This window comes from Pleurodeles waltl, chromosome 3_1, assembly GCF_031143425.1.
Source record: "Pleurodeles waltl isolate 20211129_DDA chromosome 3_1, aPleWal1.hap1.20221129, whole genome shotgun sequence".
NCBI classification, from domain to species: domain Eukaryota; kingdom Metazoa; phylum Chordata; class Amphibia; order Caudata; family Salamandridae; genus Pleurodeles; species Pleurodeles waltl.
In genome coordinates, this window is record NC_090440.1 from 1,467,875,565 (window position 1) to 1,467,894,082 (window position 18,518).

Sequence of the window (18,518 nt, forward strand, 5' to 3'; positions counted from 1 at the left end):
CACGCCATGCACTGCCTCCAGTCATGTGCGACAGGGGTTGGCCGCAGGGCCTGGCTTGCAGCCAACCCCATGACCATCAATCTCGTGCCACGCACGCCCTTCTGTTGTGCGGGGCGAGGTTGGCCACAGGGCCTCTCTCTGTGAGTGGGTGCATGAGTGTCTGAGTGGGTCTGAAAGTGGGTGTGTGAGTCTATGAGTGGGTGAATGAGTCTGAATGCATCCATGACTGAATGAATTAGCATATGAATGAGTCTGTGAATATTTTTTTATTCATTTATTTTTGGCTGTACTCATCTGGACCGATATTTGCAAATTAGTTGCAGTGTTACACAAGGAGCCGCGCTGTGTGTCGCAATGTATTTGTGAAAATCGCATGTGGCGGAAAAAATAATAATTTTAAACCCATAATTTGAACCTCAAACTCCCCTATGTCACACACCTGGGGTCAGGGTACCTCCACCCTGACCCCTTATGCCACTTTTCTTTTAGTTTTTCAGCCCCAGGACCGTGTCCTGGGATTTAAAATGGGGGCTGCAACTTTCTGGTCAGGTTGCGGCCAGTCAATCACAGCATTCCTGGTGACGCGTGCATTTGCAAATACGCTGCAACCACCACAAAATCATCGCAAAGGATCCGCAGCCCTAGATATACAAATTTATTTTCCATTTAATATTAACTAGCTAAAAAAAAGCGTAATCTGCATATTTCTGCCAACTTTAGTCTAATCCTGTTTTTTCACCCCTTGCCCCTCGTTTTTTGGCCTTCGTTTGACAGATCACCCTGAAACTTCCCATGCACAACGAAAATTACCACACACGTTTTTTTGGAAAATTTCATGAAGTTTCAGCAAACGGTGACAGATATAGGCAAGTCAAAAAAAGCTTTTTCTATGGAAACATGGTGCTAACTATAACTACCTACTGGCGACCGCCAGTACGTAATAAATAAATATATATATAGCCCAAAGATGATTGGGATGCCATCCACACACAGTAAAAGTTAACCCCTTTTTGATGAAGTAAGTGGGATGGGTATCACTTTTGTAAGGCAAGAAAGCCTTGGGGATAAGAATTATCCTTGCTGGGCACCACACCTCAGTTTTCTAGGTGTTGAAGAAAAAGGGTGAAACTTGACTGACTGGGTTCTATCCATCATCAATACCTAGAACAAGGCCAGCACGGTTCCCAAAATACAGGCTTGAATCAGTGGCTTGTTGAAGACCTTTGGGTCGATGGTGTTGAAAGCTGTGGAACGGTATAGCAAAATCAGTTCTCCAACACCACCTCCATCTATTGGTTGTGGAAGGTCTTTGTGTAAGGACAGCACCACTAATTTTATGCTGTGTCCTGGGTAAGACAGCTTGGAAAGGGCCAAGCAGTTTGTTCTCCTGTACAAACTTTTTGCAGCTGATGGGAGCACTAGTTTTTTTCCAAAACTTCCCCCAAGGTATGATTAGAGTAAATTGGGAATGATGTGGGTCAGGGCAGAATGGGACTTTTTGAGCGAGGGCTTCACAACTGCATACTTCCATATACTAGGACAAGTGCTATGGGCCAACAAACTGTTAAGAAGTGAGGAGCTGTAGTGAAATCACCGCAGAATAACAGGTAACAAATAACAAGCTTATGAAATTGATCATCCACTTTTTAACATAAAGGTGTGGTTATTTATGACTGTAAGGTCATGGTGTGCGACAATTACTGACTCTTACAGATTACTGTTAGTGATTGTTATTGATTATTGATCTGTACATACTGGATATATGGTGGGAACATCTTAAGCGCAGTCAAAAGGTTCATCGGCCTAGTCGCATCCCCTGGTAAGTTTACTTATTAAGGTCAGACGCTCCAACAGACGTGGTAGCAGAGATTGATGGTTTGTCTCCTTGAGAGCCCATTATGCGGTCCGGAAGGAGAGGTAGTAGAGTATCAGGTCCCAGAGATTTTAAGTAAGAAATAATAGGTGTCCCGAGAAATGGTGGTAGTTTGATGGTCTTATCTTTTGAGAGCTCATCACCACCGAGAATTGGATTTCTTTTTTTCAATGATAGAAACTGGCGAGAAAATGTGCTCCATAGTCCTGAAATGACTTCCCCAGAATCTTGGAGCTTGCCTATGGTTGTTTGCAGACGTTCTCAACGTTATAGTGATAGTGTGAATGGAATAGGTTTGCGCTTTCACAGCTTATGCAAATTGCAGGGGAATTGTGATGTTTGTGAGGGTTTACGGAGTTTGCGTACTCCAAACTAAGTTGTAGAAGGAGTGTGCGTACTCCGCAGTGTGAGGGTAGGGAAGTCGTGTAACTTCACATGTGTTTGGCTCTTTGTGCCCAAAAATTATCAATGTGGTTGTTGATGTACGGACACTACGTGGTCTAAGACTCCGGAGTATATTGAAAAGAGTATTCTAAAGCGATTGTGTTACCCAACCTCTAGTAGACGGACAAACTGGGTTTTGATTTTGTTTAGTGCTCGCAATAATTTTGCATTAGTTTTGTGTGAATCTAACTTTGGGAGGACACGCCGCAAGACTTTGTCAGCCGCAGTACGTGTGAGTGTGACGTTATTGGAGCCGCACTGGGATAGGTTGGTTAGTGAGAGTGCCTGTTACGATAGGTCCGATTGTGCCATTGTTCGCACAAGAGAAACCCAGTGCAAATAGACATGGAGTCCTAAGTCAGAATTCTTAATGAATGAACATATCCGAGTAGCCTCTCCTGTGGGACAGACCTTCGATGGATCTAGATCATTACTAGACCTTGGTCCATTCGGAGTTCCTCCAGATACCGTGATAGGGTCGAACATTAGTCAGAGCTTGAAATTACTGACGCCGCACGCTCCGAATACAGTTGTACAATAGGGGCCACCTGTCCAGGCCAACAACATTTCATTGCAAGGTTTGACTGCCCAGCTATTGCCTGATGGTTGGACAAGCTGAATACCCGCAAAGTGCTCCTAAGGGAGATGAGTACTTGAACTACACTAGACTTAGCATGGAACCGGGTGAGCTCATTGAGGGAAATATGGGTGTGAAGAGGTTAGAGTCCTACACAGGAGCCGAGTTGAGAGATCTGTGCCCGAAAATTACGAGGGAAGTGAGCAATATGCATCAAAAGCTAGCATAACTGGCAGGGAAATACAGGATAGAAATAGAGAACACAAAACATTTGAAAAGGAGTTAGAGATTACATTTTGAGACCAAAGATTTTGAACACATGAGATCTGCTGGAAGGAAAGCACACCTTAGGGAATTACTTCAAAATGCCCAGACTTGGGGAGCATTACACAAATGAGAAGGCAGATGGGTAAAGAAAAGAGATAGAAGGAAAAGAGATTCTGCTGAGCTGACTACAAATGTGCAGCAGGACAAGGATCCAGTGAAAATCCTAACAATGAGGGAGATTCCTGGAGTGAATTTTGCTCATGTTCCTTGGAGCAGAAGTGGCATTCTATCATTTACAAATGATTATCCTATATTGAGAGAGAAGCAAGTAGAATGGTACCACCAAACTGACAGGTTTGTGAAACTTGCAAAGTGTCTGTGGGAGGACTTGAACACTTTGATAGAGATAGTGGTTCCAGCTGATCTGTGGATGGAGTGTAAGGGGAGTATAGATTGGCTGACAAAAGAATCAGAGAGAGATCAAGTTACAGGTGCGCTGTCTTCTGAGGTAATGAATTATTATTACAAGGTGATTGAATTCCTGAAGACGAGAATTTTGCCCCAAAACATTGACTGGCAGAGAACTGATAGGACAGCTGAGGAAGCAAAAGAGTCGATACATGCATACTATGAGATATTGTTGCAGGCGTTCAAGCATTACAGTGGTACAGAAACAATTGAGCGGAAAGACATGATTCATTTTGTGTTCAGGATTGTGCAAGGATTGAGACCTGAAATTAGCCAAATGATTAAGAGTCACTTGATTTGCTGGCAAGCCAAGCCGATTGATGAGGTGTTTCAGTATGCTAAGTACTGTAGTGATGAGATTGAATTGAAGCAGAGAAAGCTGAAAGAGAAGGTGATGATGATGCAGATTAAAGCTGCACAAACAGGGATCAGGGAAATTTTCCACAACAGCAGCAGGGAAACGTGGTATTTCAGAATCAGATAAGAGGTAGAAATCGCAGAGGTAATGTAAACCGTGGTCCAGACATAAGTACTGTAGTGGTTCAGAATGACGTGCAGGGAATGAAGAAATTGTTGCCTTGCCACGCTTGCGGAGCGGTCGGACATTGGAAACAGGAGTGTCCGATGATGGTGCAGGAAGGTGCTGTTCAGCAAACTAATGACATCAGTTCATTCCAAAACATGAGAGGACCAAGAATGAGAGTTCCTAATCTGAATTTTCAGAATAATGTGAATCAAATGCAAAAGTTTCAACCCATGCAGCAGGTGCAAATGTCGCATGCACAAATGACACAGCTGCAGCTGATGCAACAGCAGGCTAAAATGGTACCTAGATAGCAAATTCAAATACCTCAAGCCCCAATGGAACAGTAGCAGGTGATGCTTCCTCAACAGGTCAGAGGTCCAAGCAAAGTAATAACACAGTTCATCAATTCCCGTTAATGACTTGATGACTGAGAGTTCGGCTGAAGAGGCGTGTGTGCTTGCAGCTTCCTTAGAAGTAGATCAGAAAGGTCCCTATGTGAAGTGAAAAGTCATGGGTCACAGATTTTCATTCTTGGTTGACACATAAGCTACACGCTCTTCAGTAAGAAGTGCTACAAGTCCCAAATTTGCCACTGTCAGGATAGAGGGTCCAGATTGTAGGAGTAGCAAATCAGTATTTGACCAACCCAATTACAGATCCAGTACAGGCTAAGATTGGCAACTTTCAGGAATTGCACAAATTCGTAGTCTGCAATTCATGTCCGGTATCCCTACTAGGAAGAGACTTGCTATGTAAAGCAAGGCGCTCGATTACTTGTTCCAATGATGGAATCAAGATACAGATGAATAGTGATGAAGATGACCCAACTCCAGAGACCGAATGTGAAAACAAAAATGAGGAATACCTCCTGATTGATTTCTTTCCAGTGTTCACAGTAAAGGAGATTCACGCTGACTTACAGGGAACTGTTAAAGAGAAAGTGTGGGACCTGACAGGGAAAGAGATAGGTCTGATAAAGGGAGTTGAGCCAGTTAAAGTTTCTGTGAAGCCGACTGAGATTTTTCCTCAGATTCCCCAGTACCACATGCCACAAGATGTTCTCATAAAGGTCGCCCAAATATCTGCAGAATTTGTGGAACAAGGGGTCCTGAAAGAAGTGTTGAGCAGCCCATGTAATTCACCAGTAATATGATTGAAAAAGCCCTGTGGGAAAGTTCAAATTGTCCAGGATTTGAGAAAAATAAATGACATTGTGATCAAATGTTGCCCCGTGGTACCTAATCCAGCTGTGATAATGTTTCAGATTCCATGTGATGGTGAGTGGTTCACTGTCAGACTTGTCACAAGCATTCTTTTCTGAGCCTCTTCATGAGGACAGCCAATTTCTCTTTTGTTTCAGATTTCTGGATCGAGTTTACTGTTGTTGTTGAATTCCCCAAGGTTTTTCTGAGTCACCTTCCATATTCAATCAGATCTTGAAAAATAATTTAAAATCGTTGGAATTGCCTTTCCAATCGACTTTGGTACAGTACATTGATGACTTGCTGATTGCGTCCATAACAAGGGATGAGTGCAAGTATGACACGATTGCCTTGCTGAACCATTTGGGAAAGAATGGTCATAAAGTGTCTCCACTTAAATTGCAGTACTGGTAGAAGGAAGTGAAATACTTGGGTCACCAGATTGAGAAGGGTTCAAGGAAAATATCTAGAGAAAGGGTCACAACCATATTGCAGATGAATCCCCCGACCACACAGAGAGATGTCAGGATGTTTCTAGGGATGGTAGGCTACTGCCGCCAATGGATTCCAAAATTTACAGTCAATTCCAAACCCTTGCAAAAGCTGACCTACAAGGAAGTCACTGACCAGGCTTGCATGAAAGAGTTTTCTAGATTGAGAGAGAGTCTGTGCAAAGCTCCGGCTTTGGGTATGCCTGACTACACTAAACCTTCTACATTGTTTTGTCATGAGCGCAATGCATGTTCTTTTTCTGTCTTGACGCAGGTCCATGAAGGTGTAAACCGCCCAGTAGCATATTTTCAGCTACTTTGGACCCAGTCGCAGCAGCATTACCAGGTTGTTTGCGTGCAGTTGCAGCGGTTGGACAGAGCCTCACACAGTGTGAAGGCATTGTATTAGGACACCCCTTAACTATCTTGGTCCCTCAATCCATTGAGATCCTACTTACAAAGACGAAGACCCAATACCTAACAGGTGCATGATTGACCAGATATGAGACAAATATTCTAGGGTCACCAAATGTGTCTTTGAAAACATGCACAGTGCTGAACCAGGCAACTTTACTTCCAAATTAAAATGTTGAAATTGAAAAATTGGAAGACATTGAGCATGATTGTCTTGAAGTAACTATCTGTGCACAAAACAGAGACCTGATATTAGAGACACCCGATTGGAAGGAAATGACCAAATTATCTTTGTTGATGGTTCCTGTCTAAGAGACAATACAGGGACACTGAGAGCAGAATATTACGCACAATTTCTGGTTTACTGGAAGCGTCTTGGCTTCGAGGAGTATATTCTGCACAAGTAGCGGAACTGGTAGCCCTTACTAGAGCTCGTCATGTTTCTGCTCAGCTTAAAGTTACCATCTATACAGATAGTCAATATGGATTTGTGATAGTCCATGATTTTGGCCAGTTATGGTCACAGTGAGGTTTCATGACCTCTTCTGGTTCACCAGTGGGGAATGGTGAAAGAATTAAAGAACTGTTGTATGTTATCCAAATGCCTGAAAAGACTGAAGTGGTGAAATGCAGTGCACATTTGAAATCACAAGACTGTGTCAATGGGGAACGGAGATGCGGATCAAGTCGCAAGGTTTTGTGCATTGAACTGTATATCATTTAAGGATACGTGGGAATTGTTACCTGAAGAAGATGAAGCATGTCCGAGTTTTGCATTTAAAGTAATTGATACACTGGAAGAATTGAAAATGTTGCACAGTAATGTTGACAGGGAGGAAAAACATTCATGAGCAAAATGACACGTATACAGCGACAAGATGAACTGTGGGTTTAGGGTCAATTGTTTTTGTTTAACAGTCTGTTGTCTCAAATAGCTAGGTATTATCATGGTCAAGCACATGTTGGGAGGGATGCCATGATTCATTTGTTCAAACACGATTGGTTAAACCCAAGGTTTAGACAGGTTGCTGAAGCAGTTTGCCATTGTTGCGTCATTTGCCAGCAAATGAACGTGGGGAAAGATATAGTGGTTAATTTGAGCCACATTGGAAGAGCAGGAGGTTTTATTGAGATGCCTGTGTGTGGAGGTTTGAGATATGTGTTGGTAATTTTTTGCATCTTTAGTTACTGAATTGAAGCGTACCCTACATAAAGAAATGATAGCCTCACAGTAGCAAAACTACTGCTTAGGGAACTGATACCATGTTTTAGGATTCCGATCTCTTTAGAACCAGATAGGGGAAGTCACTTCAACAATGAAGGAATTACATTAATGTGGGTAGCACTGTACATTGAGCAGATGTTGCATCAGGACTAGTGAAACAGATGAATGGTACCTTGAAGTCAAGAGTTGCAAAGATGTGTGCGTCCACAAATCTGAAATGGCCTGACGCACTGCACTGCCTTTAGTTCTGATGATAATGAGAAACACACCCAACAAGAAGACAGGATTGTCGCTGCATAAGATCCTTATGGGCCGTGCCATGAGGTTGCCAGTGGTGCCTGCAAATGCTCTTGACAACATTACAGATGATATGGTGTTGGACTACTGCAAAGGTCTGGCTGATGTGGTTCGCTTTTTCTCTCAGCAGGTGGAGGACATCATACTGCCACCGACCCATGACCCAGGGCACAACCGGAGAGCCAGTGACTGGGTTGTGGTCTGGAAACACGTGAGGAAAACAGGTTTGGAGCCTCGTTGGAATGGTCCATTCCAGGTAGTTCTGAAGACTACCACAGCTGTGAAGTGCACTGGAGTTCCGAACTGGATCCACACCAGCCACACGAAGAAAGTGGCATGTCCTTTGGGCAATGAAGAAGAGTTGTTGAGAGTACGACAGAACAAGTCTCAGGGCCGGAAGGAAAAGAAAGAGGAACTGAGACTGAACCTGAGCCCATTGAGGACAGCTCAGTCACTCCTGTGAGAGACGAAGGAGAAGACCTCCAGGAGGGTGACAGTGAGCCTATCTCAATTGAGGCAGCAGGAGAGCTTAGTCAGAGGGGGGCTTTCCCAGAACCAGGCAATTTTGAGAGACAAACAGAGCAAACACCAGACCCTGAGGGGGAAGGAGTTGAGGCGGATCAAAGCCATTGTGATCTAACTCCTCCTGAACCAGTTGCTGGTCGTCAAGAGAAAACCCCACAGAGCAAGAAGTTACAAGTTCAACACTGAAAAGAACAGTGACCAAAGGTCCACTGAAAGGAGATAAGTGGCCGGAGCCACAAGCAAAGAGAAAGGAAGCAGTTGTTTGGACAACAATTGAGGAAGAAGTAGATACGACAAGGAGATAAGATAAAAGCGAAGGAGAATTGAATGGTGATCGAAAGTTGAAAAAAAGGGAATAGCAAGTCGAAAGTACGCAAGTCCTGAATGGGCATAAGCAACTACAAGTGAATGGCAGAAAGCATTTTTGTCTTTTTCTTTTGATCAAGACATTCCAGGTCAATATTTTGGCATTTAAAGGAAGTGGATGAACTGAACTGTTGAGATAATTTGAGAAAAAGGTGCAAAGGGAAAAGAAACTGTTGAATGTAATCGGGAAAAGACTTTGATAATCTGATTAGACTTTATGAAACCTGATTTTGACAAGCTGCTAAACCGATTTTGACAAGTGATTCTGAAAGTGAGACTAATAGCTGTACATAACTGGTGAAATAAGATTGAAGATTTTTGTTTTAGATTTTGCTGCGATTTTTTGAAATTTTCTCTTATACTTTCTGATTCTTTACAGATCATGAGTAACATTAGCCAGCAGGGTAGGAAAAATAGGTGCTGTAAATACATGAGCATTGGTTTGGCAATTTTATGTGTGATATTGTTTGTGATATTGATTGTGGGTATGACTGTTCTTGACAAGAGTAAAGCAAACCATACTTCAGCTATAGAGACAACTACTGCATTAAAATTTATGGAGAAGTTTAGGGTAGATTAAAAGTATCTGTATGAGGGTGCTAATGCACAAAGGGAACTTTCTTCTAATGTATTCTATCGCTTATTGAGTGACTATGTTGAGACAATGGATGCAAAGAATTGTTTTGTGTGTACACAGATTCTTCATCAGTCGAAGGAGCTACTTATCATAGCTTGCCTCAAACTTATGAGATAAGTTGTAGTCTGTTACTAACAAGATTCTATAACCAGGAGTACATTCAGTATTTCTATTCCAATCATGATGTGGTATTTTCGTTTGCCCCTATAATTAGATACCTGAGTAGAGTAGCTAAGGATAACGGCATAGTATTGGTTAGAGGTTTCTTTGACCCTACATTAACGTTTGGTGCAGCTTATGCGCACAGAAATAACCTAATATGCTTGCTTACACCTTAAGAAAAGAGCTTCTTAGATCACACCGATGATAGGAGAAAAGCATTGAAGGAGAGGTTAGAGAAGGGCTTAGAGAAAAGGACTTTTTAGAAATTATTATGCTTATCGTGGAACAAAAACACAGGGGAAATTAGCTTTAGGTGCGCAACACATAGGGAAGCTTTGTGTATATAGGCCTAAAACTCACACTGACACTTTATTTGTGGGAACAAGTTAATGTAGACATGTGTTTTTGTTTCAGAGCAAATGGACATTTATGCTAAAGCAACAGGATCCAGCGATTCCTGGATATATTACATCTGTGGTCCTAATGCTTATTACTGTCTTCCAAGAGGATGGTATGGACAGGTTATTTGGGGATAGTTTTCCCAAAGATTTTTCAACTTGACAACTTAAAGGAATTTCCGAAAGTGACTGAGTTACATCATATAAGACAAAGGAGAGAGTCTACTTCTAGCATAGTGGGAGATATATTTGGAGCAATAATTCCTTCAGTAGGAGTTGTTCTGAATTCGATAAAGATTCAAAAGTTGTCTACTATTGTGGATAACATGCTGACCAATTTTTCAGGAGCCATACTCCTGATAGATACTGAACTAGCTGCAGAAAGGGCTATGACTCTTCAGAACTACCTTGCAATAGACATACTTTTAGCAAAGGATCGCAGAGTTTGCAAAATGCTTAATTCTAGGCATTGCTGTTGGTTCATTCCTGACTATAGTAAAGAAATTAGAAGCTTACTTACACATTTGACTAATGAGAATGCTGATTTGAAAGAACCAGGTGTTTGGGAGAGAGTTGGCAAGGGATTTGTTTCAGTGGGAAATTGCCTCAGCAATATTGGAAAAGGGATACTATTGAAGATAATACAAGGGATATTGATTATTGTGGTTTGCTTAATTTAGATATGGGGGATATGTAATTTGTGTAAAAGGATCAAATTGAATAAGACAAAGAATAATCAAAGGAGGGAAGAAAAGAAAAGGGGAAAATTGTTTAGGGAAAATTTGAAAAGGGAACCAAGATTTGAAGGGATTGAAATGACAGAATTTTAGCAGAAGCAAAAATTTTAGAGAAAAGGTTTGGTGTGATGACACATTTAGTCATTAGAGGAGGGATTGCTAGCGCTGATCTTATCATTGAAACTACTAATGAATATTCATGTATTTTCAATGTTGCATTTGCATAGAAAATGTATTAAAAAAATGCACGCATTTGAAAGTGTGACCACGTGAGTGGCTGCCAATGTTCATGAAGTGTACTTATTAATGGCTTATTAATATGAAATGTTGAGCTTTTGTTTGATTAATGTAGTAATGTGTCATATTAAGGGTTATGCATTATGTATTAGCTTTACTAACTGAAAGTCTTAACTTAGCGGAGGTCTTGGCCTAGTTGCACAGCCTCATGTCAAACTGCATTTCTTAGATGTTTAATAAAATGTCTGCTTAGAGAATTGAATTGTGATTTTCCACTGTGCTGCCCTAATGTGCTCGTACCTAAAAGACTTTCTCATGAGAACTGCTTGCTAGAACATGCTGTACTAGCTAATGCAACATTGTTAATGTAATGTGTGTAAGACTGACTTTCCCAGGAGAGTACAATAAAGAGACTGACTGGAGTATAAGCTACAAGAATATGGTTACCTGACGAGCCGGATGAATGAGAACAGTATGTAAGGAGCCAATCATCGACATATGAACTGTGTACTAGTAGAAATGTAGATTTGAAGTTTTAGTTATTGGACAAAGTGTGAACATGAGACACTTGCCCATTTTCTATCTTGCCGAAAAGCCATTACATTCTCGAGCGTCTTGAGAAGAGACATGCTTAACTTTAAGATGTTTAAAGAGACTTTGCCTTTTCTGAACTTTGATGATGAATCCTGATGCCTCGCTGACCAGACTGATGTCCTGATGACAAAGACTGTCACATCTTGCTGATCCAAAGTGAAGATAGGTATATTGACTATGATGTTGTTTGCTATGTCTATTTGCTTTTGTTTCCAGGTACCAACCACGCTATTTTGACAGAGACGTAGTTAGATTATTTTTTTCAAATGTGTGTTGACTAAATTGTTTTGCATGAAGCCCAAACATGCGATTCTATTCTGGTGCTAGTTAGGGTCCTCACTAATGAAGTTCGATACATGGAGTAGCGTTTGAGGTCTTTTCTTTGCTGAATCTAAATGTATGTAATATTGTTTGCGCAGTTATTCTTGCTATTAATTTGCACTGTAACTTTTGAATGTGTAGTAGCTCAAGTTTTGATTAGATTATGATTCTTTCTCCACTTTGGACAGCCAGTGTTGTTTCTATCTATCATTTGATTTTGAGATTATGTTACATGACACTAGCATTGTTAATAGGGAAATAAATATTCTAACTTTTACATAAAGGTGTGGCTATTCATGACTGCAAGGACATGGTGTGCAACAATTACTGTTGTAACTCTTATTGATTACTAATGTTACTGATTGTTATTGATAATTGATCTGTACATACTGAATATATGGTGGGAACATCTAAAGTGCAGTCAAAAGGTTCATCGGCTTAATCGTGTCCCATTGTAAGTTTACTTATTAAGGGGTCAGACACGCCACCAACTGCACCTCCTATTCCTAATTTGTGAGGTGTAGTATGACCACTAGGAACTGGCATACCCAATACTTCAGGCTTTTAGCACTGGGAGTCTCACTGTAACTTCGAATTTAAAGTACAAAGAAACATTTTTTGATTGAGACGTAAATCGTCCACCATCATTAAAGTAAGCATAAGCGTTTGTGGGGATGTTACCTTTTCACAGGATAAGGTAACAACCCCACAAACGCTTATGCAGTAAAAAAGAAATACTAAGTATCTAGTAGTAAAGTCACAGAAATATTGGCAGATGAAGACCTATGGTTGTTAAATGCTCTTACATGATCTATTTCACATTAACTGTTACGCTCTGTCTTATTGATTTATCAATTATATATGTTTTATGCATTTACAAGGTTGAAGACATTTTTATTCCATTTATTGAGTGACAGGCATACCCTGTAGTCACTTGAAGTGCGGGCTGAAAATGAAACCAATTAATTTACTTCTGTTGCTATGAATGAATGTCAAGCCTTTAATACCATGAACCTATAGACTACCCCGCCAGGATAACTGAAATGCAATCCAACAGCTGGTCTTTCTGAGGCCTGCAGTAGTGGGTTGGTCAGGACATGAGAACAGAGGAGCTGCCAGAACAATGGAAAATGGGGATTATGAAGGACAGAAGATCCAGGTCCCACACCTTGCAGAGCTAGCTGCAAGACGACTGGGCAACCAGCTGCGTTTCTGTGGCCTACACAGAAGATCACAAGTGAAGTGAGGGCCACAATCATTCGTCCACAAAAAGAAACCGATCCAGACAGCCTGTACTACGGTCACAATGAGGGTCTCCTTAACAAAAACTCCTACTTATTTTAAACCTCGTGACAAGAGTGTGCTTCCACAGCCTGAATTACAAAAGTTTTTTCTGTGGATAGTTGTGTGTTAATTCTAACTTGAGTCGGAATTAATTTTGAATTCCTAGGAGTAAGATGTCTACTCATGGAAGAAGAAAATGTTAATTAGGCCTAAATAACCAAGGCTGTTTACACAAATTCTTAATTTAAAGGATTATGATCTCCCAATCTGCATTAAAGGCACCAAGAAATGACATTTTACTTTAATGAAAAGACAGATTTAGATACAGAGCAGAAATAAGGAAATAGTATTGCTAACACATACCCCCTCTATCCTATGTACACGTTTTGATGAAACATGTTTTTTTTTTTGTTCGAACTTTGCTACGTTGAATTGGCCATCTTCTCATGAAAATCAATTGATTCATCTATGAGATGTACATCATTATTTTTGCATGTCATGTTTTTAAACCTATATATGCTAGTGTACTATTTGCGAAATCTGCTCTTGTTTGTGCATATGAGGAAGCAGATCAAGGCAGCAGTCTAATAACGGACACAGGCACAATCACTTAGTTTTCTCTCAAATGATACAACTATGAATACTGCGAAAAACACTCACCCTTTCAAGATGCAGCTCAACATCTTGCTGAGTACAGCTTTCAATTTTTTGATCTACTTTTCTCACAATGCCTTCTACGTCGACGATGCTTTCTTTGTTGATGCTGTTAATGAAAATTGCAATATACAGTGAATTTGGATTCCAACATCATGCATCATTGGTCGGTGGAAACAATATTTTCCAGAAGTTCAAAATAAAGCCGGAGTTTATAGTAGGAAGCATCTCTATATGTGAAGTAAAATGGGTCGAGTACCAGACAAACTATTTTCAACGTCCATCATCAGAAATGTTCCTTGTCTCAGCCTTCACAATCCACACCTGTGGAGCTTGTGCCTGAAACACAGAATATCTTGGAAGATTGGCACCTTTGTTATTTAACAGAGGCATATGAGGAGGGCAGTAGCTCCACTCATGTCAGCCCTACAACTGACATTCCTTTTGTAATAGAGAAACACACCCTAATCCTCCCACCCTAGTGACCCTCTTCCGATTCTAATGAAGCATTAAAGAGTGGGCGAGACAGACGTCAGAAAGTTCAACTTCGCTGCAAACTCGCTTGTACAAAGATTATTCCATTTACAACCTGAACCGTTGGAATTGACAGCGAGATGCATCAAAGTGCGGTACTCGCAGTAACCATCAGCAAGAAGCCACACAAGAGCTGCAATCAGCAGTGACGCGAACTTGGTTATATTAGATAGTTTAAAAAACAAATGACAACTGTTTTCCAACAAACGTCAACTTACAAAATTGCCTAACGATTTTCAAGAAACCTGCCAGAAACAGTAAAACCTCGCCTCTTGAATCGATGGAACATTGCTTAGGTTTGACAGTGAATCCACATGCCTTTGACTGTCTAAGCTGTGCCCCTCCCTTGCATCATATGTTCTTTTAAATGCATGACATGCTCAAATGGTACTTGAAGAAGGCAAAGTGCACATCGATCCAACAACTGATCGCTTTTTGCACCTGCACTTTGGAACCACAAGCCCTACTGCATCCCAAAATCACACACAATACTAACAGCAATACTCATCGGTGTCCATCCAAGCGAACACTGAAATATCGTCCCCTCCAGTGAGCACGGACGGATATATGCTAATGTAGTGCATGTGTGCGTCCTGTGGACATGAAGACTCTCAAAGTCAACATCCACAGTCTTGTGTGACATGCACAACTAAATGTTTGTGTTACAGCCAACCGTTCCCTCACCAGGCACACACAACAAGAATGTGACAAAAGAACATACAGAGAGAAGCACTAGGTGGACCATGGTTTAATGATCCAAGGACTCTGAGATGGAAGAAGGAACAAAAATTCACAAACATCTGGGTAAACAAGGGATGGCATAAAAGCAATAGAATAACCATCCTGGGGAGGAAACAGTAAAAGTGCACATGATGGAAAAGCAACTAAAAAGTGACTGAAACTAAAAATATATGTACAAAATCAGCTCCGACAATGCTACTTCCTTGGCTGTGGGGTCAGGAGAAGGTGGGCCTGGCAATTTTCGATCTATGTAGCGAGGAGAGAAGATGAACAGAGACATGGTATATGGTGGCTGTGTTGAAGGAACTGGGCGGACTGGGTGGATGAGTTTGAGCCTGTACATCCTTACAGCCTTCAGGGGCACAAGGCAGGTCACACCCCACTGCTTGTTACACAGCTTTGTTGCCGGTCCATCAATGGCCCAGGTTGAACAAAAGCCTGGTCACTTCAGTAAAACAGTAAAAACTAATAAAGTTCCTCGCCTGCATTAACTCCATCAAAATCATTGTAGACCTCACAGTACAAATTAAGGGAATGGAGGATAAGGGCCGCGGAGAGATGATGTTGTGGGAGGTACAGCACCCCCAACAAATTCCAGTTACATAGAGAAGTCCGTCCTCCTTCCTCGAGAAATCCAGTGCAAAAGTGTCTCCCATACTGGTGTGCAGGTTCATCATCTTTCCCTCAGTGCCATCATATGCCCATCCTTTTGCGGTGTTAGCGTAATTCTCAAGGGAGCACCCTATTGTTTTTCCTTTTGAGGAGTTTACAGGTACCTAGTAATACTATTGGTATTTTGGCTTTCAGTGTTTAGTCTAAACTGTTTCATCATACCATGCCTTTCAAAACATTTGTAAAATGCTGGGAAGATATGTTGAATTTGGCTGGCTAATAATTCTAAATTTGATATAGCCAGCCCTGTTATGGGGCTTCACTTGAACAGAGTGAACCACCGCCATTAGCGTGACCATTACTCTTTCAGCCACACCTTTAGCTAGCACATCACTATCAGTAATAATTAAAGGCAGTGGGCAGTATGACTTGATGACCTGCAAGCATAAGAAAGTTAAGTATATGGTAATTATGTGTGTACTTCCGTGTGAAAACAGACTGTCAAACAGGGGTGTGAAATTTAATAAAATATCTACTTGTCCATGGGACAGGCTGCTTCTTAAAACTAGTTGTCCTGTAAAAAAATCCACTTGTCCCTTTGGTGCCATGTAGTGCAGTGACAAATTATGGCAGCAATCTCATTATGTAAGAGCTCTGATAATAGGCTCTCTGATTATGCCAGGGCTACTACTTTAGTAGGGCTTCAATACTTGCAATGTCAATTCCTCCTATAGCAATTTCCTGATTTTGCCACCTTTCCGCAGATCTACATACTGCGCCTGGAGGAAGCAGAAAGCAATAGTTCCAGGGCTGGAATGCCTTTGAGTCTGCAGACCTACTAACTTGACTGTTTTAAGGATTTTCACCAGCTCTTCTCTAATCTTTTCCCACAATGAGAAAGGTTTGAAATTTACTTCTGACAATGACATAAGTAGAAGTTCTTCCAAGGTTCGGGAAAAAAGTGGAATGCATATTTGCTCGTTCTAAAATACAGTTCACAATCATTTTCTAGGAGTATGATTTCCTGGTCTACTACTGTAAATTCTTGTGAATTCATGAAAGCTACTAATTCAAAGACCTGTACCATAGGTGCACTTTTGTGACTTTCTTTAAGAACTGGGGGCCAGATGTAGCAAACCGTTTTACCCATTCTGTGTCTATGGAAAAATGTGTTCGTACATATGGCCCTGGGTCCCTAATTAGGTCTGGCATTAACAAAGACATTTTGTTTTTCTTAAACTTCTATTTCTCTCTCTATCTATTAGCTGGCTTTACTGCAAGTGATTGCATTCTGGTCTTCCACAAGGAGCATATTGGCACATAAAGTAGTTTTGTTTAGTGCCAAGAACTACTGTGGCAATCAGTGGCGTAACGAAACTGGAGGGAGCACCCCTGCAAACAAAATGGAGGGGCCCCCTCCAGACTCACTCAGGGCAAGTGCTGTGGAGGCCCTCTGGAGGGGGGCTGCAGGGCCTTTGTTATGCCACTGATGGCAATGTGTGCGTTTTGAGACAAAAACCTTTATTTTTTATTTTAGCCAGTGTTTGTTACAATGGTGAGGGCCTGGCAGCTCCCACAACAATAAACTGTTACAAAAGCCATGTCAAAACAAGACACACATTGATAAAACCATCAGACTCACAAAAAATGTATTGGTTGGCTTTGCCAGTGCTTGTTTATTTTCATGCTTCCCATAATCTTGCTGGAAATGGTTACACTGATTTCCCATTAAGAATATTTTTTGGAAATACTAGCATTCATCAACACATTTTACTAAATGATTATTCAAAGAAACAGCACCTAAAATTTCATAGTAGCTAACTGTTTTTTTCCTACTTTTTTTCTGAACATTTCATTTTAAAAGCAAAGAATCATAAGTCTTGCTTACATGCTTCTGAAAACATCTGCATCTAATCAGAAGGCATTCTGGGAGCATTAACTTAGCCTCATATTGTTAAACTTTTCAAACATGTGTACACTATTTTTTTAAATCTATTTTTACTGGAACCACTCTCAGTATTGCAGTGTGACCTTAAAACGTTTATTTACAGCGCTCACGCTAATAAAGAAGGCTTTTCATTAATGAACTCTAAATACAAGCTCGAACAGTATTAACTTATGGACACACATTACCTCTACTGCAGACAGTTTCCTTCTCAGTAAACTGACAGCCAAACGGTTTGTGCTGCAGAGGGGTAGGCTTACTTGTTCCAAGGACAAAATAAACATGAAAACTTGTTGCCTTTGACCACAAACAATATGTCCTGGCATCAGGCAATAGCAATGCCGCTTCCTCAGTCAAAACATCTATTGCTAAAATATCTACCATGCATAACTATCTCCCTAAAACATGCTGATCTATTTTACATTCCTAAATTCAGGCAAATAAACTTCCCAATTGTTGTAGGACAGGATAATTCAGTAGCCAAAAGCTGAGGGAAGTTTATTACTATTTTTTTTTAAAACCGGGGGTATAGGGAGAATCAAAATGTAAAATAAAATGTAATGTGATTATATTAACCCTTTTGCTGTTAGGCCTTTCTCCCTCCCCAGTGTGCAGCTTGTTTTTTTGGCTATTTAGGGTAGTCAATGCTTAGACCTCCATATCTTTTTGTCCACATAAGCAATCCATGCAAAAGTTGCATCCCTTTTTTCCAACTTCCTGGGGATTCTAAAGGTACCCAGGGTTTGTGGATTCCCATGGGGAGGACCAAGAAATTAGCCACAATATACCTAGTTTGTTTTTTTGGGGGAAAAATGGGAAAGTGCTGCAGAACAAAGTGTCTTTTTTCCTGCAAATGGCATCAACAAAAGGTTTGCGTTGATAAACTATCATCTTCCAAGCCTTCATGAACAGACAGACAGACTTGATTCAGACAACCAAATTTTTTAACACAGTTTTGGCATTTTATTGGAAAATAGCACATTTTTC

The 18,518-nt window shown here is 40.9% G+C and overlaps 1 protein-coding gene across 1 annotated transcript in view; it reads right to left on the minus strand.

Annotated features, from left to right (window-relative positions):
* DARS1 (aspartyl-tRNA synthetase 1) overlaps nucleotides 1-18,518 on the minus strand; it is a 473,122-nt gene that overhangs the window by 178,750 nt on the left and 275,854 nt on the right. Inside the window, exon 7 of the mRNA XM_069225076.1 lies at nucleotides 13,706-13,808. Coding sequence (XP_069081177.1) covers nucleotides 13,706-13,808 — 103 coding nt within the window. The remainder of the gene's footprint in view (nucleotides 1-13,705; nucleotides 13,809-18,518) is intronic.